The sequence below is a fragment of the Cryptotermes secundus genome, unplaced genomic scaffold (assembly GCF_002891405.2).
Source record: "Cryptotermes secundus unplaced genomic scaffold, Csec_1.0 scaffold289, whole genome shotgun sequence".
Taxonomy (NCBI): domain Eukaryota; kingdom Metazoa; phylum Arthropoda; class Insecta; order Blattodea; family Kalotermitidae; genus Cryptotermes; species Cryptotermes secundus.
The window spans coordinates 347,397-371,970 of NW_019722431.1; the positions used below are offsets into that span (position 1 = coordinate 347,397).

Genomic DNA, 24,574 nt, shown 5'->3' on the forward strand with positions numbered 1-24,574 from the left:
TTCATTCTCCATGTGCTCTCTGCCCTCTCTGAAGCACTTACACCACTCAAACACACGGGTCCGTGAGAGACACTCTTCCCCATACTGTTGTTGGAGTCTGTGGTGAATTTCAGTGGACTGGACGTTTTCTCCAACGAGGAATTTGATCACAATGCTTTATTCCACACTCCGCAGTAGCTTCTGTTCTCTCATCACTCTAGCAACTTCCAGACAGGACTGAACAGGTTCTAACCCTAACAGGAGGGAGGGTGGAGGTTGTGGCTTCACTCTCGCAAGATCGAACAGCTGCTGCGAAATGTGGCTTGTTTACAAAAATATCAGTCACAGTCATATTTGAACTTCCTTGTAAATATAAATGTAAATATATTATGATAATGATAAGGAAAGCAGCCACTGTGTGAGGAATATGTACAGTTTTTTTTTTTCTGTTAAATGCCGTGACATAAATTACTGTGGCATTATAATCTTTGTTTTGTTATGAACACGTGCTTTGAATTTTATTTGTGGTCTAATTAATGGAATATTGTCAAGACAGTTTACATTCAGCTGCATTCAGTGAGACGTAATAGACTGGCCTTGGAAGATGAGGGTCAGTATTTTCAGCCTGCATAGTATGTGGTAGGGATAAGCATTGAGAGAGTGCTAAAAATATACCTTTTGAGTCCAACCTAAAATAACTTTGGGAGGGTGCCTTAAGTATCACACCATGTCACTTCTGGTTGTACAGTAATGAGGCTGTTGGGTGTTGGAGTGGTTGCTGCTGTGTCTTTGTGTTCCTATTGAGACTGAGATGGCTTCTGGTAAGGGGAAACTGTCTTATCCTTGCAACATGACCAACCAATATCTGTATGGTTTTCTGAGGATTAAACAGATGATAAACATATCAGTTCTGTTCTCAGATATCGTCATTATGGAATTTCTTCCTATCATTATTTGTGATAAATATATATGCTCTTTTAAGTATTGGGACACTGTTCCATTTAACATGTGGAAACGGTGTGTTTGTACCATCAATTGGCCATGGTATCCAGAGAGTTCAATTAGCCATGTGGGAAGTGAATGGGTGAATATATATTGTGTCTTTTCCTCATTGGTCTGAGCTCCTGCAAACTTCTTTGGTCAGGGGGCACATGACTGTAAGAAGCCATCCTTTATTCTGTTACATCACAGTTCACTCACTCAGCTTAACCCATTAAATCTCAGTGGTTACTATACATATCACCTGCATTAACCTACAGAAAATCTTCATTTTTCCACGGAGAGTATGTTTGTGTGTTCCATATGGTTCTCATGATAGACAGTGGTTATTTCCTTAAAGAGCATAAACTGGTTAGTCTTTGTAAAAGACATAGCGTGTTTTCTGTGTGGTACAAACTGAAATCTTATAGGTATATTATATATGTACATACAGTAGAACTTGGTTATAACGTCATCAAAGGGACCTAAAAATAGTGTCGTTATAAACGAATGTCGTTGTAACCGAAATGGGCACTTCCACAGTAGCCTTATGTTAGTCACGTAAAAATCTACCAAAAACCGAGTTAAAATGTTGCATTTTTTAGTGAAATACGTAGTTAAGTACAGACTAACGTAACATTAACGTGGAATTGCCCAAATGTGTAATATCAAAGACATATTACAGCGCTTTTCACTGACAATACACACCGCACTAATACTGTATATTAAAGGTAGGCCTACTCACCAAATTACAGTAGATTACATCAATTGTTGTGCCTTACTGTACCTAGATACGAGTACAGTAATCAGTTATCTTCATCTGTTTCCTGTTACTTGCCCAATACACACTTTCTAAATTACGTTCAATGTCCATATCAGAGAAATTCAGGAATGAAAATGACGTTACATACGAGGTTGATGCATTTGTGCATGTCGTACTAAGCAAGGTATAAAAACAGTTGCTTTATGAGGAATTAGTTCGTACCATTGAATATTTGACGCAATAGACAAGGTGTCGCAGAAACCGATGTTGCTATAACCAAGTTTTACTGTACATTTCAGTCTGTAAATAGTATTATACTCATATCAAAGTTTTGATTTTTTCCTTTTCTATTACAATTTTAGTATTGTTAAACTTTGAAATTCACTGTAAGAAATTACAGAATTAACTGTACTGGAGATATAATGAATCTAATATAGAAATATAGGATTTTTTTTAATTGCTAGTGGAGTGGGACTAAGTCCCTTGTACTGTGGCCACTTCTGGCATATTGTACCAGCCCCAGATGATAGGTGAGGGTGATTGTGGAGCAGTTGGTGGAATGAAGATTGGCAGGGGAAACCGAAGTACTCGGAGAAAACCTGTCCCAGCGCCATTTTGTCCACCACAAATCCCACTTGACTAGACCCGGGATCGAACCCAGGCTGCCGCGGTTGGAAGCCAGCGACTAGCCACTTGAGCTATGGTGCGGCCCTTTAAACATAGGATTACTACCAGTTATACTTTGAGGATGGAAGGCAGATGGAATGGGCTGTCCAGTGGTGAGTGAAATAAATTTTCAGTTCTTTTGAATACGCATTTTGATTGTAAGTTAATGATTCACAATCTCCTTCTCGTATTTTAATGGCAAAAATTCTTATGTGCAATTGAACTTGCATATTAAAGAGAAAATTTTAAATGGAAAATAGATTACATAAAATCTGTTATTAATATAAAAATCATTTTTCTAGCATAAATAGTTATTAGCATACTTAAAACAGCATGAGTTTGGATAAAACTGGTGCTTTGTAAGGGGCTGAAGTGCATTCTTTTATCTTGAAGTTCACATATTCGCGAATGTTTCAAAATATTGTGCTCTCGGAGAGTGATGGACTGACCTTGTTGCATGATGAGGAAGTTTACAATTTGTGCAGAAAATCTGATTTCTTTCAAGATATTTCGGTAATTGAAGTTATAGTGCAAAAAGGATGTTGTTCCACTTTAACAGACATTTGGAAAACAGCAAGAAACTTTCTTGTCCTTAAGTTTTTCATGGTTGGAATGTAATATATGGCTTTCGGCATGCAAGTATATGCTGCACAGACTGGTGAAGGTTTTCTAGTGTTTTGACAAGCATTGCAGTTGTCATCTTCAGGGTTAATATGCTTGGATATTGTGGTTGCTTTTTTAATAGCAGTGGATGGTGTTGTAAAGCTGAAGTGGTTATTGGACAAAACAGAGGTGCTGGGTGCTATAGAGTAGGGAGTGACCACGTGGTTAGTTAAATGCTATATTTAACAAATATTTCATTCTGTTCATAGTTGCAACCTAATATCAACATGCATTATTTTCCTCTATTTAGTAAATTTAAATTTAGTAAATAGCCTGCATTTGGTGTGAAATCTTCAACCTTTCAGAACTTGAATCTAAATTTAATGTGATTATGTTCGAAACAACAGGCAGTTTTCACATTTCCTCTCTGCTAGAAGTTGTTACCAGACAGCCATAACATTTGTCAGGTGACGTCACATTATGAATATGCATCAAAACCATGCCATTTTCGGTATTGTGGTAGGGTATAGTTGATGCATTCTGGTTATTTTGATGTCTCATTTATTTATGTAGAAACAGCTTCTGTAAGAACTCGTGTAAAGAAATTATTGTACCATAATTGTATATATTATATCTCATAAGAAGATGAATAGTTTCATGGTGTAATTTTATGTAAGCCTCATTTTCCAAAGACCTCTGTTAGTGCAATAAAAGCCATTCCCCCAGAGTTACATTACAAACTTTGAAGAAGGAATAAAATTTAAATTAAGAAATTAAGAGTTTTCATAGAATTAAAGAAGATTTGGAACAAGGATTCAGATGGGGCACGACACATGAGGATAGATGGGAATTTGGATGTATAGCTTCACATATTCTTAGCCTTGGCACTGGATGGAGGTGAGTGGCCAACTTTATTCCCTAGAGAAATAGCACCCATCACCCATTGAATAGATGAAGGGTGGCCACCAGAGCCAGTCTGAACATTGGAGAAGAGAAAAGTCCCTTGCCACTGCCAGGAATTGAACCATGACTCCTCAGTCATCCACCCCATAGCCAAGTTGCTATACTGACTGAACTTGGTAGAAAGAAAGTATGCACAGAATGTCTCAGGGAAATCCTCTTGGGAATAAAGAGTGAGAAGGATGTAAGGGAATGATCATAAGGATTTATTCTCTGAGGATATTAACCAGGATTGTGTCTGACAGTGTTTACTGTTACATTTTTCCTTCTGTTACTTGAAAGTTTTTTTTAGTTGGTTATGTAATATTATGTATGTACCATAGGGAGACCAGTGGGAAGTGGGATCTGGCTGATGACCAAGTAAAACAGAAGCTTTTTGCTACAGTAGGTTCCATGTAATATGGTGCAAGACACAGAGGTGCCTAGAATTATGGCAGTGATGCTGTCAGATAGTTACACAGCATGTGGGAGGGGAGAGACAAATCAACATGATGATAATGTAAACAGACTCCATAAAGCTGAATACTTCTTCAGTCGCTAAGCTAATCAGGATTTTTTGGTATAGGTTCAATACCATGTTCACTGGGCCCTATCCTGAGTCAGATTAATCTGTCGGGTATTCTGCCTTTCTGTTTCTTTATGATCCATGTAATATTATCTTTTCCTTTCTTCCAAGTGGTCTCTTCTGTTAGGTCTTTCACTAAAATTGTGTATGCAATTCTGACTTCTCTCACTTATTCTACGTGTCCCATCCATCTTATTCTCCTTGATCAGGTCATCTGAAGAATATTCAGTGAGGAGTCAAACCTCAAACTCCGTGGCCTGTAGTCCGCAAGTGAACAATGCTGACCAAGCTACTGCCACTTCTCGGCAAAGCTAGTGCTGAGTGGACCCCATTGCAGACCCAGTACTTCTTAGAAAATCTGGTAGCGCTGGGAATCGACCCTGGACCTCTGAATCTGTAGGCAGGAACTCTGGCCACTAGACCACAAAGGTGGTCCGCTCAGTGAGGAGTACACATGAAGAAGCCCTGTAACCAAAAGTGAAACTAAGGATTTTCACTTAATGAAAAATTGATGGCTTGATGTTGGGAACAGTGATGTATGTTTGAAAGACATACAGTGCCACTTCTAAGGTTACATGTGTCATTTTCTTCACACGGCGTCTGCATATTAATTTGCCTTGCATAGCGGATACTTGTTGCACGTTTCATGTTTCCTGGAAAACCATCACCATGTTTGTTGGTCTGTGTTGCATTTTATGTCACTTCCAGTGTATGAACCTTTTGTTTCCTCATAGGTTACCTTGGACTGGCAGCCCTCATCAGACATGGGACACACTCGAACACGAAAGACAAGTAATACTCAGTCAGCGTTGCTTGACTACTATGATCTTGGTAATATCACCACAATTACTATACAGACATTTTCTGTGATCACATGTTAACGGAGTCTATTACTGGTGTTTATTATTACAGATTATGCAACAATTGTTAGGTTTTTTTTAACTGGATGTCATGATGAAGTCTCTATGCCAAAAAAACAAAATATGAATTAGAGAATTGTTTAAAGCTTTTCACAGTAAAGGCTGTGGTCTCCAGGTATGTGTAGCCTAGTAAATGGTTACTGACATATTGGAGAAACCTGCTGTTTCTCTTTTCAGGTTTCATTTCTTTTGCTCTCAAGATGCAGACAGTACTTTCCTCCAAAACAGTGGTAACCGTCTGGCAAGCAGACTACACACACATCCCAGAACACTGCAGTCTTAATATGTGCTGCCTTGAGAACTCCAAATCTAAAATTTTCCCACGTGGAATGTCTTAAATATCTTGCTGTCCCGGGTGTTTGAACCATTTGCATAAACATTTGTTATTCAGAATTAATTTCAGTTCCACTTTATTGGTGTGCCACACATTACCGTCACCTAAATAGCAAATATTCCACTGTCTTTTGTTCTCCTCAAATGCCACATTAATTGTTCTGAGTTTGATCCCAGGTTCCTCTTAGCCTGCATCCCTATGCACTTGAACTTTGTGATGAGAAATATGTATCTGTCCATAACCATTAAATTTTTGTCTGTACTAAGTCAGTTTGCAAGCAGCCTCCGTAGTCTAGAGGTAATGTTCCCACCTCATGACTCGTGGTACGCGGGTTCAAAAACCCGGCGGAAGTCGTCGAATTTTTAAGGGCGGAAAAATTCAGGGAAGAAGTCCTCCGGGAGGGACTTTAAGCCGTGTGTCCTGTGTCATAGCTTTACGGCACGTAAAAGAACCTCATATCTCCAAAGGAGGTCACTGAGCCAAATTCAAGGACGTTTCCCGCCCAACAGTAGTCTCTAATGCCTCTGATAGATGGGGGAAGCATTATAGACACCACCAAGCCAGTGGAAGCCAAATCGCTGGCTCGGCGGGACTGATGGTACGCACCAATATCGGTAGGGTATAGAGACTGGTAGAATATCATAGAGGGAAGCACAATGGACCAATACTGGTCTAAGTGCATGGGGAAACCCACCCTCTCCAATAACTAACTAACTAAGTCAGTTTGCTGAGTAAGTGGATGTTGTCTCACATTTTATTGAAACTTTGTTAACTGAAGTGTTTGATGTCGGGTTAGTGTTATTTATTCATTTTGTAGTGACACATTCTTTCTGCTTCCCCAGGACCTGAAGGAAGTTCAGTACATGACAACGGCAGATTTGCATCACCTCATTACTCTCATGCTGAAGAGCAGGTAACAGCCAGTTAAAGTTTTTTTTTTGTTACATTGAACAAGGAAGAATAACTAATTTAATTTAATGTGCATTGTATTCTCAGAGCACAGGATTCTCAGTTGTATGTTGTTTCCATGTATATAACATAATTGTTAAACATTTAAGATTTGTATATTATTATTATTGTTTTTGTTTTTGTTGTTGTTGTTGTTGTCATCATCATCATCATCATCCTCCCCTTTTTACAGTCCTCCAAATGGTCTGCTTTCCTGGACATTTCCCACCAATATTCTCATTTAATTTCTTATCATCTCCATCTGAATAACATGTGTACTGGGGCCATGAAACAAAGTGCATGGATTTATGCACTCTTGATTCCACCAAGCTTTTATGCTTCCCAATTTTTTCTCTCCAGTTATCTAGCCAGTTTGTTCATACCACTGATGGTAGGGATAACCTTCTCTACCATCAAGTTATTTGTGGTCATTGACATAGGACATATGGACATGGAGGGGAGCACAACAATGAGCAGAAAGGCAGAAACCACAAATGCTCTCATCACCACCCTCCGTGGCACTTCTTGCCACCCCCTCAGTATAGTCCATACCATAAGAATGCCCTGTGATCTATACAAATCACAGAGGTCATGAAGTAATTGACAGTATCATCATTTCCAGTACTAGATGGGTTGAGCCCATTTATGGATATTACAAAACAGAATCTGTCCATTTCTGAGATCTCCCCCAAACTTCTTTTCCCCTTTGGTTCTTCTTAATCCTATCCTGTTCTTTCCAGTTCTAGAGTGTTCAGCAAATCACGTTATTTGTAATTCTGGCACAATTTCTTATGTTGTCTAGTGTTGTAAAGTGACCCTTGTCTTGTACATTCCTGAGTATTTCTTCTGATCCCATCAGAGATACAGTATAAAATATGTGTTATTTAGTAGGATAAGATATTCCTGAGATTCCAGATCTCACTTCTCAATTTTGTGTTGTTGTAAGCAAAACAACAATCAATATTCCCATTTTCTCTCTGCTGGAAATTGTTACCACATGCTCCAAAGGCACGCTGCTCATGGAATCACGGTTGCATTGATACTTGACTGAGGTGCTTTCAGTGTCTATTTCATATGTCATTGATTAGATTTAGAAATTAATTTGATTTATTATGTAATTGTGTTTGTTTGTGTAGATAACAGTTTCTTAACTACTTACATGAAGAAATGATCACATTTGTACACAGTAAGTCATATAAGAAGATGAACATCATCTAGACATAATTTTGCATAGTCGCTCATAGAGTGAACGTTTCAAGAAACGCCATTCCTCCAGAGGTTCAGTAAATACTCGCTTCAGTGAAATTTACTATCATTCAGAGCAGAGGCGCAAGTAGTGACAACATATTTGTCTCTTGCTGCAGCAAATGGCATGGGGTGTAATAAATCGCTGCTCCCAAGAAGTGAATGGGCATAGTGAGGGTTCAGCCTCTACATCAAGTAGCTCAAGGCGGAGCAGAACACCTCGTAATGTTCTGTCAGATCACAGGAGGAAGAGTAACAATATTACCAAAATGGTAAGTCCACCAAAGTTACGGTTTTGTATACAGTGGGACCCCCAGATTAACATGTTCTCATTTAACATTCAGGTTTGCTGATCTGAAGTCAGTAGGCTCAGTGTTAAATTTCTTCAGTATAAGATTCTTCTCAGGGGCACACAGTAGCATAGTTGATTGAGACACTATGCTACAAACTGGAAGGTCATGGGTTCAATTCCCAATGAGGTCATTGGATCTTTTCAATTGACCTAATTCTTCCAGCCGCACTGTGGCCCTGGAGTCGACTCAGCCTCTAACAGAAATGAGTATCAGCAATCTTCCTGGGGGGGGGGTAAAAGGCAGTCTATGCCTAAGGCTGACAAACTTACCTCCATCTGTGAGCCGATTATCCAGAGAAAATGCGACAGCCTTGACGTCTCATAACCCTATGGGCCTTCATGTCCTGTTACAGGGATAGCTTTACTTTTCTTTTAAGATTGTTCTCAGTTCAGTGTTTGAATCCACTGCTCCCTGAGAATAATAAATGGGGTTTAATTGTATTTTAAATGTAGATTTTTAAATCTGTTAAATAATTCTGAGGAGAATGTTTTGACTCAAGAATGTTAAAGTAATAAGAGAATGGATAAAATTATATAACAGAAAATTTCACAGTTTATACCTTTCATTTAACAGTATTTTGATGATTAAGTAAAAAAGGAAAATACAACATATACTGTGGAAAGTAAGAAATTCTTACAGAAACTGAAGAGATAGATAACTTGAGACACATAGGTGTAGATGGGAGGATAATATGAAAGTGAATCTGAAAGAACTGCAGAGTTAAAGAAGTAACTTTGTGAAGTTGTAAACTGGATTCAGATGGTGTAAGGTAATGGTCAGGGTCGTGCTTTTGTGATGTTGGTGATGAGCTTTGGTATTGCATAGTAGGAATTGTCTTGACCAACCATGTAATTGCGTCTGCTCATGGGGAGCCATGTGCTATGGAGTTAAGTTTATTAACCTTTCAGTCACTTAGTTGGTTAATTGGTCTGTATTGATTGTTTTGTATTTATTTCTTTCAGCCTGATAGAAATCAAGTTGTTTGTCGCTTGAATCAAATCCGTGATTACATCAAACAGACGTCTTCTCTGATGGACACACTGAAGAATTCAGGGGACCCGGTAAGTTTTAAACTAAATATTGTTTTGAATCGATAGAAATCAAATTTACAAATAGCATGAGTTATGAGGATGTGGTAAGGTATCAAATTTGACAGTTGAGTGGTTCACACTCCTTCATATTTGAAGCACTGCAGGTTAAAATCCCAGCCTGGAAACCATCTATCCTGATTGATGTTTTCATGGTTTTCTTCAGTCCCACCAGGAGACTGCTAAGATGATGTCTCAAATTAGTCCATGACTGTTTTCCATGTCCTGACTAATCAGCCTACCATTTGCTGTTACATATTCTGAGCTACTGCCAGTGGCAACTGCTTGCTAGCAAGCAAAGTCAGGATGCCCCATGTGAGTGGGTGACTATTTTTCAAGCCCTAGACAATGGTGTATGTAAATGGAGCATTATATGAACATGTAACATGCTCCTGTATTAAGTTGATGGGTTTTGTTTCACGTTAATCAATCATCATCATCATCATCCTTTCCAGTACTAGGCCCATTGGGACCTTTGTTGTGGATACTGCAAAACAGAATCCTTCTGTTATTTCAGAGATCTTACCAAATTTCCTTTTCTTTGTGATAGATGTTTTAAGATATTTTTTGGAATGTTAATATGTTATTTCACATTTCATCTTTATCTTGAATTTGTTGTTCTTGCAACAGTAACTATAAGTGTAAGTTTTCTGTTCTATAAATCCTGTTTGTGGAAATTGTAAGTCTCTTATAATGCTTCTGCCCCCCCTTCAAACATTCCAGTTGATTGTATCATGCAGTGTTCCTCATGAAACACATTTCTGCTGATAGTTTCTTGTTACTATCCGTGATTCACTAACTTAAGTTAGCTTTTGTGTAGCAAGTGTCAGTAAGTATGTGTGTTTGTTTGCATGGAAGCTAATGATGGTTTGGAGATGAACTGTAATTTTGTACAACTTTTCATTCGTCTGTAAATCGTGGACTGGTAAGAATCATAGGTGTATTGTGACTGGTTGCTGTTGATTACATAGCGCCACATAGCCCAGTATCACAAGTTGGCCAAGATGGTGTCAGAGCTGAGAGAGAGTGAAGGGAGGCTCCAGGAGTTCCTTCCATCTTTGGAGAAGGACCTTGAACCCAAGACCCAAGAAAATAAATCAGGGACAGCTGTAGCAGAGGTGACAGCAGCTTGTATTGTGTGCTTCCTGTGTGTCACATCGAATGAAACCCATAGCTTCTAAACAGTAGAAGTTTTCAGGCTTTAGGAAACAAAGCCAAGTGCATGTGGTTCAGTGCTCTGAGTGAATGCTGACACTTTTCCCAGAGCCAAAGGTTTGCACTGACATTGATCCACTAACATTGTGATTTTGTGATTATAAAAAGCATACTGTGTGTAAGTTATCAGGAGAGTGGTACCATGTTGGGGGGGGGGCACAGTTGGGTCCCAAAACTACCTCCAGAAAGCTCAGATTGGACTGTGAATGTTATTAATTTTGCAGCTTAGTTTCTATTTCCTTTTCATATATCCACATGTCATTATCATCTGCAATTACACCATGTATGGGGAGCCAGGAAAGCTCAGTTGATGTAGTGATGGGCTACATGCTGGATGACTGGGATTCGATTCCCAGCAGGTGTAAGAGATTTTTCTCTCCTCCACAGCATCCAGACCAGCTCTGGGGCCTACCCAGCCTTCTGCACAGTGCATACAAGGGGCTCCTTCCCCTGGGGTTAAGTGGCCAGGGTGTGAAGCTGACCACTCACCTCTGCCTAGTGTGGAGGTAAAGAATGATGGAGCTACACCTCCAATCCTCATGACATTGTCATGGCATAATGCTTAATTAAGCACAGGAACAACTTTAGCTTTACCTAATAATATTAAGTAAATATCATCGGCTTGTGAAATGTTTATGACTTTTTGAAAATAAAATAGGCAAAGAAAGGTTTTGTCAGCTTGAATGTTCCCCATCAACTCGTCTGACAATGGGAAGTTTTGTTCTGTGCACTGTCCTTTAAGCTGCCCCATAAGTAAGGTTCACATGGAGTAAGATCAGACAGACCTCCACATCAGTAAGCATACTGCAATTCATTGTGGGTGTCTTGATGAGAAGTTCTTACTTCCTGGATATCTATTGTGCTTGGAACTGTGACCTTGGGAAGTATTTTCTTAATTCTACATAGCAGAACAATGCTGTTCTGACTGGCATGGCATAAAACGGCCAGGGCATGAAGCTAATCACTCACCTGCATCTAGTCCTGAGATTAAGAATGTACGGATCTATACCTTCAATCCCTCGTGTCTTCATAGCATGGTGCTTAATTAAGTCATTGCACACTGCATACTGACTAGATGTGCTTGGAGTGCTTGTGTTAAAACCTCCACAGCCAAAGGGATTGACTCATTGTTAGAGTAGGATTTCTGTTAATAGATGGCATCAGGTGTGAAATATCCGTATTTAGAAGAAAGAAGGAGATTTCGCATTGAATATGCATTTTATTGTTTGGTTAAGAATTGTGCAAATTAAATTAAGTAAATTAAAACCAGATATTTGATAGCTAATGTTAACACTCACTGAGAATTCAACAGGAATGCTCATCATTTCTTATGTAAGCTTTTGAACTACTCCCCAGCTTCTCCCATATTCCTTCCCAGTCCTGCATAGTACCTGACACTACTTCTACACTGACATTTAATGCCATCTCTCACAAGCAATCAGTAGTAAACCATCCTTTATATAGTGTACTGCACTTCTCATATCCACATAAAAATATTATCAGCACTCAGAATAAGTACCATACACTGAAACAAATGACTACTCGGTCATTCATGACTTAACCACATAACTTACGTTCATGCAACATGTTCATGTTTAACAGTTCGTTGCTATGGTAACCATAAGTTGCACAATTTCAGAGCTTTCATCTTACAGGTACTCTGACTTCATATACATATAGGAGGAAATATAATTGTATCACAGTTCACTGTGAGAATACAAAACCAAGCAACTGACTTTCTATGGATGGCACCATTGCACAGTACAGTCTGTTCCCAATAATGGGCGCTTTAAATGAAGCCAGCACAGTTTAGACAGTACACATTGCCTGAGCATGAGATGTGTTGTTGTTGTTGAGAGAGCTGAGGCGATGTCTGCTTGCAGTGTGGCTCTGAGGTGGGAAGCTCCATGACGGACCTGCCAAGTATTGGTGTAAACTCACATACCAGTCCAGTTCCACCTGGAGGGGGCAGGAGAGCGGCTGATGGCTCTACCGGTGGCAGATCTCGTTCTGAAGAACTTGTACGTATCTATGAGATGGGCAGGCAAAAAGGTTTCAGTGTCTTCTCTTATTTTATAAGGCTAATGGCATCGTGATCATGAGTCTATCATCCACTAACAACTTTTGAGCCAGTTCTGCCATAACAAATTAACAAGAATAGGTTGTCTCAGGCCCTCCAGGCAGGCATTCAGTAATGTCTTGATTAGGTCATGGCCTCCTCTTCTTTCTAAATCCTTTCCAGTGTTGTAAAATATAGATACCCACAGCAGCATCTGGTAACCCCCATCCATACAAAGTAATCTTTTTTTCTAACATCATTTCTCTTAATTAATGGCTTCCAGGACCTGTCAACCATCTTGTTCCGGTTTTCCCATAGTGCTCTGTCCTTTGAATTTCAATTCTAATGCCTCTGTCAGTATTCTCTATACATGGCCAAACCTTTATATTTATTTCTCTTATAACTCTCTTAGTGGGTTCTGAATTCCAGCTTCTCTAAAAGTCTCATTTCTGATCTGATTACTTCTTATTTTCCCCCTTCAGTAGTTCTCAGAAATTTCATATCCATTTCATGAATTTTGGATTGTTTCTGCTTATAAGGGACCACATTTCTGTGTTATGTTAGTGACTGTTTAAAATATATTCTGTAGTTTGTCATGTATTGTTTTGGGATCCATATATTTTTTAAAACAATAATTTTAATTAATTATCCATAATATTGATCCAATCTGTAGTATAATTTCTACTAATACAGATTGTGACTGCATTCAATTTGTCACATATTGAACTCAATAGTTTCACAGCATTTCCATGTTTATGATTCGTCTTCTGGGTTATAACACCATGTAGTTTTATGAGTGGATAACATTTCAGAGGAATATGCTGCCTCAATCTTCAGGGTTGAAGATGGAGGCAGGGTGTTCCTCTGAAACTTCTCTTTCCCCAGAGAACTGTACAATGTCAGAAACCAGAAGATACACTCTTAAAAAGTGCCAGTATTAAAATATCAAAGCTGATATTACCATATTTGTAACTGTTGATTTATGAAAAATGTCTTTGCTACAGAATTTGTAACTGTTTTTATGACCTGTCAACATACAGTATTTCACATACTTAGTTCCACGGTCTTGTATATTTTGCTATTAAACTGAAAGCCAAACACAGTTTTGTGCAGCTTCCATTGCATTTACAGTCTACAAAAAATTGGCGTTAGCAGTAGAGGCATATCTTTCAGAGATCAGTTACCACTGACATTTCAGATGGTTATGGTTGTAAGTTTGTGCAAATGCCAAGTTGATATTGTTGAAGATAAGAAAATAGAAAAGGTCGCCTCGTGTGATATGACATTCATACCAAGTCACATGAATGTCAGCCATTTGGTGTATATATTATTAGGGAAGCATGACAGTATTGTATGTTAGGCTTGATTTTGTTGATACAGTAGAGAACATGCATTAAGAATTATAGCACAGAAATATTGAATTTACATATTCATGGCGATTACTGTTTTCTGGGATTTGATGCCATATAATTTCATAGGTAGGCACTAATATTTTGAGGGGGACACAGATTAGAAGATCCTGAAGATGGAAACAGCGCATTTGTCTGAAATGTTCTATCTACTGCCTACATGGCGTCACATCCAACAAGACCATAGTCTTCATAGACATTGCTGTGAGAGTCTCAGCTCTTGCACATCAGTAAGTTCGTGTTCATTCTGGTTCAACAAAAGTTCTCCTTTATTTCCAGGGTGGAGCAGTTCTGAAGTCATCAGATTCAGCACGAAGGAATGAATTAAAAATGAAAGTGGAGGAGTCCCAAAGAACGGTAAATAATTAGTTGTGACAAAGTAATGTCATAAGGTTCGTGTCTTCCAAGAGACTCACTGAATCTATAATGCAGTCAACACAATGTTACTCTACAGCATATAAACCAGTGTACTGTATTGTCTCCATATAAATGTTGACACTTATACTGTGAAATCCATTGTCTGTATACATCAGTGCCCTGTTCTTTCAGGTATTGTTTTGCTACTGTTTCCACATTTCAGTTTTAAATCTTCAGCCTCCCACACATTGCTTCAGGACTGGAAACAGATGAAATAATGTTTTGGAGATAAAACTGTTGTTATTCATTAAGTGCCATGACATACATCTGGCAGAGACCACAGTCCCTTTTGAATAGATAATACTCTTTTACATGGAGTATTGCCTGTATTTATGATTTGTTTAATGACACTGTCAGTAGCTCAGGCTGTATGGTATCAGATGGTAAGAGGATTACTTTCTTGTGGGATATGATGCCATATACCTTTGTAGAAGGTTCCCAGTGTTTTGGAGGAATGTGTTGCTTCCATCATCAGGATAGAATAAACCTGTTCTATTGTGTACCACACATTTAGTGCATATTTAATATTTTATTATTATATTCAAGTGGATCCAATTACAGGGTGAGAAACAAATTCATACACCATTGGATATAGAATATGTCAAAATCAAAACAAATGTTCCAACCAATCACTGGAACAAATCAGAATAACATAATATAAAACATTGACAACACAGTCACTGAACATAATAAAATGTTACTACAACAAGACTTAAATACTAGGTGAAAACATATTAACCATTTATCTTATAAAATTCATCCACTTTACAAGAACAATGCATATGAATGAATATTTTCAATAAACAATACAATATCAATAATGAAATATCAAATAATGTATGTTACATCACTCACACATCAAACTAAAAACTATAGAAACCTCTAACATGCATCAACAATAAATGGAATAAATAACTTCTCTCAGAAGTATATTAAATGACTATTATAATAATAGATACATACGAGGGTAAGTCAATAAGTAAGTTACAAATGGGTATAGAACTTAAACAAATAAGAGTACTGATTTGAAAAATGCTTTTATTTCTCAACATAATCTCCCTATACATTGAGGCACTTGTCCCATCGTTTCACAAATCCCTGAAAACCAGCAGCATAAAATTCTTTGGGCTGCTGTCAGAACCAGGCGTGTTCACACGGCATGGCCTACCTCATAATGCATGACAGGTTAGGTTTTCACAAAGTCTGTGCACGATGGGTGCCGTGCATGCTGACCTCACAACACAAAATACAAAGAATGGGTCTGGCATTACAGCATCTCAGTCGCTACCACGATGAAGGACACGATATGCTAGCCCGAATTATCACAGGTGATGAGTCTTGTGTTCACCATTACCAGCCCGAGACAAAGTATGCATCAATGCAGTGGAAACATCCTGCGTCTCCTGCCAAAAAGAAGTTTAAGGTGACACCATCCTCCAGGAAAGTGATGCTTGCAGTCTTCTGGGATCACGAAGGCATCCTGCTCACCGCATTCCAGCCTCAAGGACAAATCATAAATGCCGACTCCAACTCTAACATCCTCAGAAAACTTTGTAAGGCCATTCAATGGAAGCATGCAACCTGTCATGCATTATGAGGTAGGCCATGCCATGTGAACACACCCGGTTCCGACAGCAGCCCAAAGAACTTTATGCTGCTGGTTTTCAGGGGCTTGTGAAGTGATGGGACAAGTGCCTCAATGTACAGGGAGATTATGTTGAGAAATAAAAGCATTTTTCAAATCAGTACTCTTATTTGTTTAAGTTCTATATCCATTTGTAACTTACTTATTGACTTACCTACGTATATTCATAAAACAACAAGATATTGTACGTTAAAATAAATAAAAGTCATAGTAGGTATGTATGCAGATCTAAAGTAGATGATTATTTATATTTTTAGTTAATAGGACTTGTCAAGGTTAATTTTAGATACTATTTATAAGAACCAAGATCACCCCTTGTGTTCCATTCATAATATTCATTTAAAGAATAAAATGAACCAGCAAGAAGAAACTTTTTAGAACCTGTTTGAATTTAGTGATATAATTTAATAGATTCCTGATGCCTTGTGGTAGATTATTGAATATCCTAATCCCTGAATAATATACACCCTTCTGCACTTTAGCCAATTTATTAATTGGAAAATGTAAGTCAAAACCTTGTCTGGTGTTAATGCTGCATATAGCAGAATTAAATTTAAATATATCTAAATTCTTAACTACAGAAATTGATACAGAAAATATGTAATATATCAAATGGTAAGAGGATTACTTTCTCGTGGGATATGATGCCATGTACCTCTGTAGAAGGTTACCAGTGTTTTGGAGAAACATGCTGCTTCAATCATCAGGATAGAAGAAACCTGTTCTGTTGTGTACCACACATTTAGTGCATATGTAATATTTTATTCTTATATTCAAGTAGATCCAGTTACTGGGTGAGAAACAAGTTCACCACAATTGGGTATAGAATGTGTCAAAAATCAAAATAAATGTTCCAACCAGTCACTGGAACAAGTCAGTCATGTACCACACATTTAGTGCATAAAGCGATCACTGTGTGGCAAGAGAACATGAAATAATAGAACACTAGCAATATATATTCATAATACTGTTATTAAAAGTGAGTAGTTTCATTATGTCAGTCAGTCCTTGCAGGCAGATGCTGGGATAGTAACTCAGACCATTCATCTGTCCTCATGCCATTTGACACTGTGTAATCTGTGATACTGAAAGTGTCATAAATTAAGTCCTCCGAAGAATTATTTCAGTACAGTTTGTTTTAAGAAAACCAGAGGTAAAGAAGGGATGCTTTCACTGGTTCATTATGGTACTGTTAAAACTGTGTGGATGCAAGGATGAGATGGTGATGCTTGAGTCGTTCTCAGTTGCAGGTCCTGCAGGAGCACCAGGCTGCTTTGCTCGTTCTTCAAGAGAAAGCACAGGAGCAGTTGAAAGAAGCCAGAGCAGCACAGGTAAACCCAGTGACACAGTGATGACATGCTGCCCAGTTGTCAGTGCTGAAGGGAACATGTATAACAGTAGTTCTGGAAACTTCTTTTGAAAGAGTGGCTTTGCATCAGTTTAGTTTCATCTAGACTGTAACTGTGGGAGCTGTAAGAGTCCATGGTATCTAGAATAGGCTGATGTTCATGACCATGCAGCATTGTGACAGTATGTGTGCTGCAGCAGTTTGTGTGCCCACTGTAACAATTTAATGGAGTCTTCAGTGTCAGTTTTCTCCCATCCTCCTACGAGGGGGGACCCAAAAATAACCGGAAATGACCTGTTGCGCGCGCATGCTTTGTAGTTACGAGTTGTGCTGCTAGGTGGTGTTAGCTGGGGGTCTCCCGCGACTGTTAGTGAGCTGGCGTCAGTCTGAGTTAAGTGGTTTGTCTGTGGTGGTCTGTTGTGTGCGTTCCTGTTTCAACCCTTTGGCGATTAGTGAGATGGCCGACCAGAAGGAACAAAGAGTGTGCGTGAAATTGATGAAGATCGTCAAAAGACCATTGACCAACTTTCTGAGGAAACGAACATCTCATGGAGCACGGTCCAGCGAATTTTAACCGAAGGTTTGCACATGAGACGGGTGTCTGCAAAATTTGTTCCTCGCTTGCTCGGAGATGACCAAAGAGAAAACCGCGTGAATGTTTGCCGCGACTTGAAGAGTGAAGTGCAGTTTTCCCTAACAGCAAAATTTCACGCACACTCTTTGTTCCTTCTGGTCGGCCATCTCACTAATCGCCAAAGGGTTGAAACAGGAACGCACACAACAGAGCACCACAGACAAACCACTTAACTCAGACTGACGCCAGCTCACTAACAGTCGTGGGAGACCCCCAGCCAACACCACCTAGCAGCACAACTCGTAAGTACAAAGCATGCGCGCGCAACAGGCCATTTCCGGTTATTTTTGGGTCCCCCTTCGTATTTCATATCTCAGTCATATCAGCTAAAAATTAATTTCTGTGAAAATGTATGAAATGAAGGACTTTGGTATGGAAAACTGTAGAACTCCTGCCATCTGTTGAACCTGTATGTGAACTACTAGAAGTGACATTAAGGAATGTAAAGGGCAAAGTGACCATAGTAAAAGTAAGGTAATTTTGTTACTCTCTGACTGGCCAAGTGCTGTGTTAGAGATTGTGGCAGTAAATCTGTAAGTTGATGGCAGGAGGCTTCTGACAGGATAGCAAACAGTTAAGACACTTTCTGTTCATTAGTATAGAGGGATAAAGAGAATGTGGCGTTGTATGATGCATGCAGTCTCATAAGGTAGAGTTCAAGCTGAGTGCTAATTATCATACTGAGATGACCCTGTGTTTGTTTAGGGTATCTTAATGGCACGTGCTGTTGGAGTTCAGTGCGCCAGCTCCTCGCCATCTCTTGTCCCTCCCACAGGGGAGGAACGTTCTGCAGGATGTACGAATGGAATTTCAAATTCACAAAGTATCAGTGGTTCAGCTGGTCTCCAGGGGAATATGCAGAACATTTCTGATAGGCTCCAAACTCTCCATGAGTTGTATGAGAATAGAAACCAGGTAAATTATAATTCATGTTTAGAAACTGGAAATTTTCATGCATTCTGGACATTATCTGTTGTGCTGATTTTTACTCAAAATGATGTTTTAGAGATTAGGCTCTGTCTCTTTCCTCAGGTAAAGAGCCTACTCAGTTGGTCCCACTCAGTGGACCCACTCTCTGTTTCCAGAGATGGGACTGGCTTTCTCGATTGAGCCCAGTTGAGTAAGTACCGTATTTACGCATGTATAGGCCGCACATTTTTTGCCAAAAATTCAAGAGGAAAACTGGGGTGCGGCTTATATTCAAAATATTCGAAATCACACTTCATTTAAAAAAAAATATATATTCATAATTAGTAATACAGGGTGTAATACTCCTGAAATAATATTCCAAGAAAATTATTTTTTCTATAATTTCTGTCTGAAAATTGTGCTGCGGCCTATACACGCACGCGGCCTATACATGCGTAAATACGGTATTTTACCTGAGAATAGAGACAGAGTCCAATCTCTGAAACATTGGTTCCAATAATAAAAGCAATGGATAATGTCCAGAAAATCAAACATTGTATTAATATATCATCACAAACCTTTATGCCGAACTTTCATACAGTTTCCCATCATGCTGTAGCTTGGGCAGTTAGTTTCCGGCTTCCCACCACACCAGCCCAGGCTTGATTCCAGGTCAGGTTATATGTGATTTTTGGTGGACAAAGTGGCACTGGGGTTGGTTTCCTCCGAGTACTTCTGTTTCTCCTGCCAATTCTCATCTGTCATCTCAAGGTGGTACGATAGGCCAATTAGTGGCCAATATACCAAGTGGACTCAGTCTCGCCCCACCCCATGAAACTTAGGAAAAAAAAAAGAATTGCATTCCTGACATGAGAAAGCCAAACCAGGCAGCTTGGGGCCTCGTTGCACCAGCCAGATACAGCGTTGTATCTTTCAGTGCATATCACCTAAGACATTGACAGTCACAATGTTTTTTTTGTGTTTTTTGTGCTGGGCTAAATGATGAAGACGTTTGTCATTTTTACCGTGGTTTTTATCACAAGTGTTGTGATTATGGGCTAGTTCTTCTACCCTGAAGTTGAAGAGCAAGTTCTGTGAAATATTGATACTTATTTACCAAAGTGCATGGTATCACCCCACCAGACCACAATTTCAATTTTTTACATATGTTTCTAGACCATCTGTGGTCTAGTAGTCAGAGTTCCTGGCTACAGATCCAGAGGTCCTGGGTTCGGTTCCCGGTGCTACCAGATTTTGTGAGAATTAGTGGGTCTGGAAAAGGGTCCACTCAGCCTCGTGACAATAATTAAGGAGCTATTTCAAGAGAATAGCGGCTCCAGTCGATTAACGGCCGTTGGGATCTGTTGCACTGACCACATGACACCCTCNGGAATAGCGGCTCCAGTCTAGAAATCCAAGATTAACGGCCGTTGGGATCTGTTGCACTGACCACATGACACCCTCTATCCACTAAAGTTGGCAACTTCACCAAAAGCAGCGGTCTCTTGGTCGGTATAGTTCGCTTGTGGATTACAGGCCATGAAGTTTGTTTGGTTTGTTTTGTTCTTCATTCACAAGTTTTGAATTAACCATATTTCTTAAGTAAAAGAAGACAAGGAACTCTCATCTTGTAGCTGGGTAAGTATGGTGATTGTGACAGTATTGTGCTTCTACATGTAATTAAGTTTATGTGATTGCTCTCTCCAGCTGGTACAGATGCTTGGGGAGGGAGATGAAGAACTAGTGTCTGAGCAACTGGTGTTGCATGACAAGCTGCAGGAACTGCAGTACAAGAAACAGCATATGGACCATCTGGTGGCTGAGTTTCAGACTATCAACAATCTTCCTGCTGTAGCTACAGGTAAACATTACACTCACTTGAGAAACTAGCGCCGTTTAGCGGAGGCTTTCTTCAGAAGCATCTTGTCCAGAGATATCCATGCATTTTCGAACCCAAATTTCATTGCCATATATACATGGCACCATCGATTTAGAAGCTTTGTTCCATAGATATTGACAGAAAGTAAGAAAACATCAGACAGAGTCAAAAGCTCTTGGAAATGATTAAGATCACGCAGAACAGAATGTGTCAGTCAGCCTGTCAGTTTCATCTATGAAGAAATTTTACAAGTGTCTGTCATAAGAGACCATTATTTCAGACTTTCCGATCATTGAAATATATCATCACATTTTAACATGTGGATAACAGTATTAATATTGTGGAAAACTGCAGCACTTGGCCTGCTGGACTGCACCCATGCAGTTAAAGTAGTAGGTGCATGGACACTAAAGGTAATGCATATGATTTCACTGAAGAGTTTCATGACTAAATACATTTTGTATAAATCTAGGGACATGTTTGTGTTTGTAGGCTCACAGGCAGATGTGGGGAGCAGCAAAGATGGGAGCGATGGTGAGGCAGAGTGCTCGGATGGTGAGGCAGACTCTGAGATTGTGCGGGACAAGATAGCAGAGTTGAACAGGATGAAAGCACAGCTTGCCCGGCTGAAAGGGATCATGTCAGCAGTTCAGAACATAGAGAGCAGCGATGGAACCATTCAGGTGCGTGAGCACGCTGATGTGCATGGGAGAGAGAACAGAAAATGTAACATAACTGTCTAGTAATAACAGCTTGAAGAAAAAATAAATCTTTTGTTGTGTACAATTATTGACTTTTTGGATTTTATCCACTGTCCTGTTTTTTGTTTCTAAACAACGTTTCGGAGACTGGATTCTATCTTTGTCCTCAGGTCTGGAGATTGGGACTAGTTCTATCGATTGGGCCCAACTGAAAATACTTTTACCTGAGGATGGAGACAGAATCCAGTCTCAGAAACTTAAATGAGAAACAGGACAGTGGATAATGTGCAAAAATCAATAATTATATTAATATACCATCATCACAGTCTTCTAGATGTTTTGTTATGTGATTTGAAATCTGTGTCTGCCCTCCAGTGAGCACTCCTCTTGCGTCTGTGTCCATTCTTTTTCATGATGACAGTTTGAGTCTGAGATACAGCTGTACAGAGTAATGTATAGAATGTGTTCTCTCCAGAATGGGATTGACCAGGAACCAGGGTCAAGAGAAGATGGTGAGGACCTGGAAGCTGAAGAGCAAGCTGTAAACCTTCGAAGACAGAAGAGAGATAAAAGTAGAGGGGGAAGTGTGAGAAGTGTAGCACGCAGCAACAGCAACACAAGTGCCAGTGGAAGCAGCAAGCCTGACAACATTGTGCAGGCGGGCTCAGAAGTGGACAGAGCAAGGGACATCCAGCACAAGACTGCGTATGTGATCCCTGTTGCCTCTACTTAGCAGGAGCAGGTTTGCTTCAGCTTAAATAGATGGGTCCCATGGATGGTGGAGATAATGATGCTTGGGGCTTCCCCTCTAGACTGTCAGCCAGTGCAAAGTATGTGTCACTAGCAACTTTGGCCACACCATGGCTCAAGTGGTTAGTCGCTGGGTTCCCACTGTGGCGGCCCAGGTTTGAGCCCGGGTCTGATCAAGTGGGATTTGTGGAGAACATACTGGCACTGGGGCAGGTTTTCTCTGATTTCTTCAGTTTCCCCTGCCAGTCTTCATTCCACCAAATTCTCCATCATCATAATCACCCGGGGCAGATACAATAGGCCAATCAGTGGCTGACGTTCCAAGTGGACCCAGCTGAACTGCACCCCACACTATGCAAATTTAAAAAAATATGTCACTAGCAAAGGCTCTCAGGAGTACTGGATAACAGGAGGGCTGCAGGGGAATACAAAGGATTATGCTGGGGTGGAAGAAGCATAAAAGCTTGATGGGAATGTAGAGGGGCTTAATCCATGGTACTTTTTTTTTTACGACCTCAGTGCAACTCTGTGATTCAGTGTCTTGCATGAACAGTCGATATTTATTGACCTGATTTGGGAATTAATCACGATGTACACAAAAGCCCACCACTAGACTTAATCCTGGGTCGCTTCAAACTCGTTTACATCCTCACAGCTTATTTCTCTAACATCTGTTTTAATATTATCCTCTCCCCAATACTGTGTTTCTTCCCATGAGGACTGAACAAATTAAAGTTGCAGTAATGCTCTAGACTTGTGTTTAGGTAGTGTCTGACTTCAGTCCTGTCAGGGTTATCAGCTGTGTGTGAGTTTCAGTTTCCTTCTGATGGAGTCTGGGCCAATACATCAAAGCAAGCCACAGCCATCATATTTTAAATCCATTCACATGAGAATTCTTGAACATCTTCCCATCTCGTTTGACGGTGCATGTGCTACAGTGTTGTTGAGTATTGAAAGTGTTCCCATGAACTCTTACATACTAGTTTTACACTGAAGTGCCAGAAGTCATGGGATAGGTACCTAGTATCGTGTAGGACCCCTTCTAGCCCGGGGAAGTGCAGCAGCTCGACATGGCATCGATTCCACAAGTGGACAGAAGACCTCTGGAGAGATGTTAAGCCATGCCATCTGGGTAGCCGCCCACAGCTCCCTGGTATTTGTAGGCGCAGGATTTTGGGTGCGAACAGACCTCTCCACCACGTCCCATAAATGCTCAGTTGGGTTCGTGTCGGGCGAATGTGGTGGCCACACCATTCGTCGGAACTCTCCAGAATGCTCCTCAAACCAATTCTGGACAACTCCGGCCCAGTGACATGGTGCATTGTCCTGCTGGAATATCCCATCATTGTGGGGGTACATGAAGTCCATGAAGGGCTGCAAATGGTCACCAAGCAGTGTAACGTAGCGGTCACCGGTCAATGACATGTTTAGGTGGACGAGCGGACCCAACTCATGCCACACACCTCACACCAGTATGGAACCACCACCAGCTTGCACGGTGCCTTGATGACAACTGGGGTCCATGGCCTCATGGGGTCTGTGCCACACCTAGACCATACCATCAGCCCGAAACAACTAGTACTGTGACTCATTGGACCACGCCTCATGTTGCCAATCCTCCAGGGTCCAATTAGCGATGTCACAAGCCCAGGTGAGGCGCTGTGTCCGGTGTCGTGGTGTTAACAGAGACTCTGGTCAGTCTTCTGTTCCCATATCCTATGGAAGCTAAAGAATGCTGCACTGACCTGCTGGATATGCGTCTGGTACCTCCTGCATTGAATGTGGATGTGATTTCAGCCAGTGTCGCTTGTCTGTTACCATGGACAATTCTAGCTAGACACCGCTGGTCACGATCATTAAGCACCCATGGTCGACCACTGCACTGTCCACGGTGGGTGGAAATGCCTTCCACAAGGTATTTCCAGTACACACGTGACACCGTGGATGAAGGAATGTTGAATGACCGCACAACTTCGGAAATGGAATGCCCCATCAACCTGACACCCCAGACTGGCTGGTGTTCAACCTGACTCACGAGAGAACACCTCACAACTGACACTGCTGTGGGCATTCCCAAGCTGTCACGGGATGGTGGCGCCACTTAAAAATAAATTTACATACTGCTATCTAATGACTTTTGGCACTTGAGTTGGTATCTGTGCATCCTACATGCCCAAACATCGTGATCAAATGTTGTAGCTGAGTG

At 40.2% G+C, this 24,574-nt stretch overlaps 1 protein-coding gene across 7 annotated transcripts in view; it reads left to right on the forward strand.

The window, feature by feature from the left end:
* Positions 1-24,574, forward strand: part of LOC111861362 — a 62,794-nt gene that overhangs the window by 4,015 nt on the left and 34,205 nt on the right. For 2 of the 7 annotated variants that reach the window (XM_023845857.2, XM_023845863.2), the window contains exons 3-14: positions 5,249-5,345; positions 6,611-6,681; positions 8,081-8,233; positions 9,277-9,375; positions 10,374-10,520; positions 12,501-12,638; positions 14,365-14,442; positions 17,392-17,478; positions 18,835-19,044; positions 20,746-20,899; positions 21,410-21,600; positions 22,094-22,323. In XM_023845857.2, the coding sequence (XP_023701625.1) occupies positions 5,249-5,345; positions 6,611-6,681; positions 8,081-8,233; positions 9,277-9,375; positions 10,374-10,520; positions 12,501-12,638; positions 14,365-14,442; positions 17,392-17,478; positions 18,835-19,044; positions 20,746-20,899; positions 21,410-21,600; positions 22,094-22,323 (1,655 nt within the window). Of the gene's footprint in view, positions 1-703; positions 801-5,248; positions 5,346-6,610; positions 6,682-8,080; positions 8,234-9,276; positions 9,376-10,373; positions 10,521-12,500; positions 12,639-14,364; positions 14,443-17,391; positions 17,479-18,834; positions 19,045-20,745; positions 20,900-21,409; positions 21,601-22,093; positions 22,324-24,574 lie in introns of those variants that run through there. The other 5 variants (XM_023845858.2, XM_023845861.2, XM_023845860.2 and 2 more) reach the window with 5 other exon arrangements.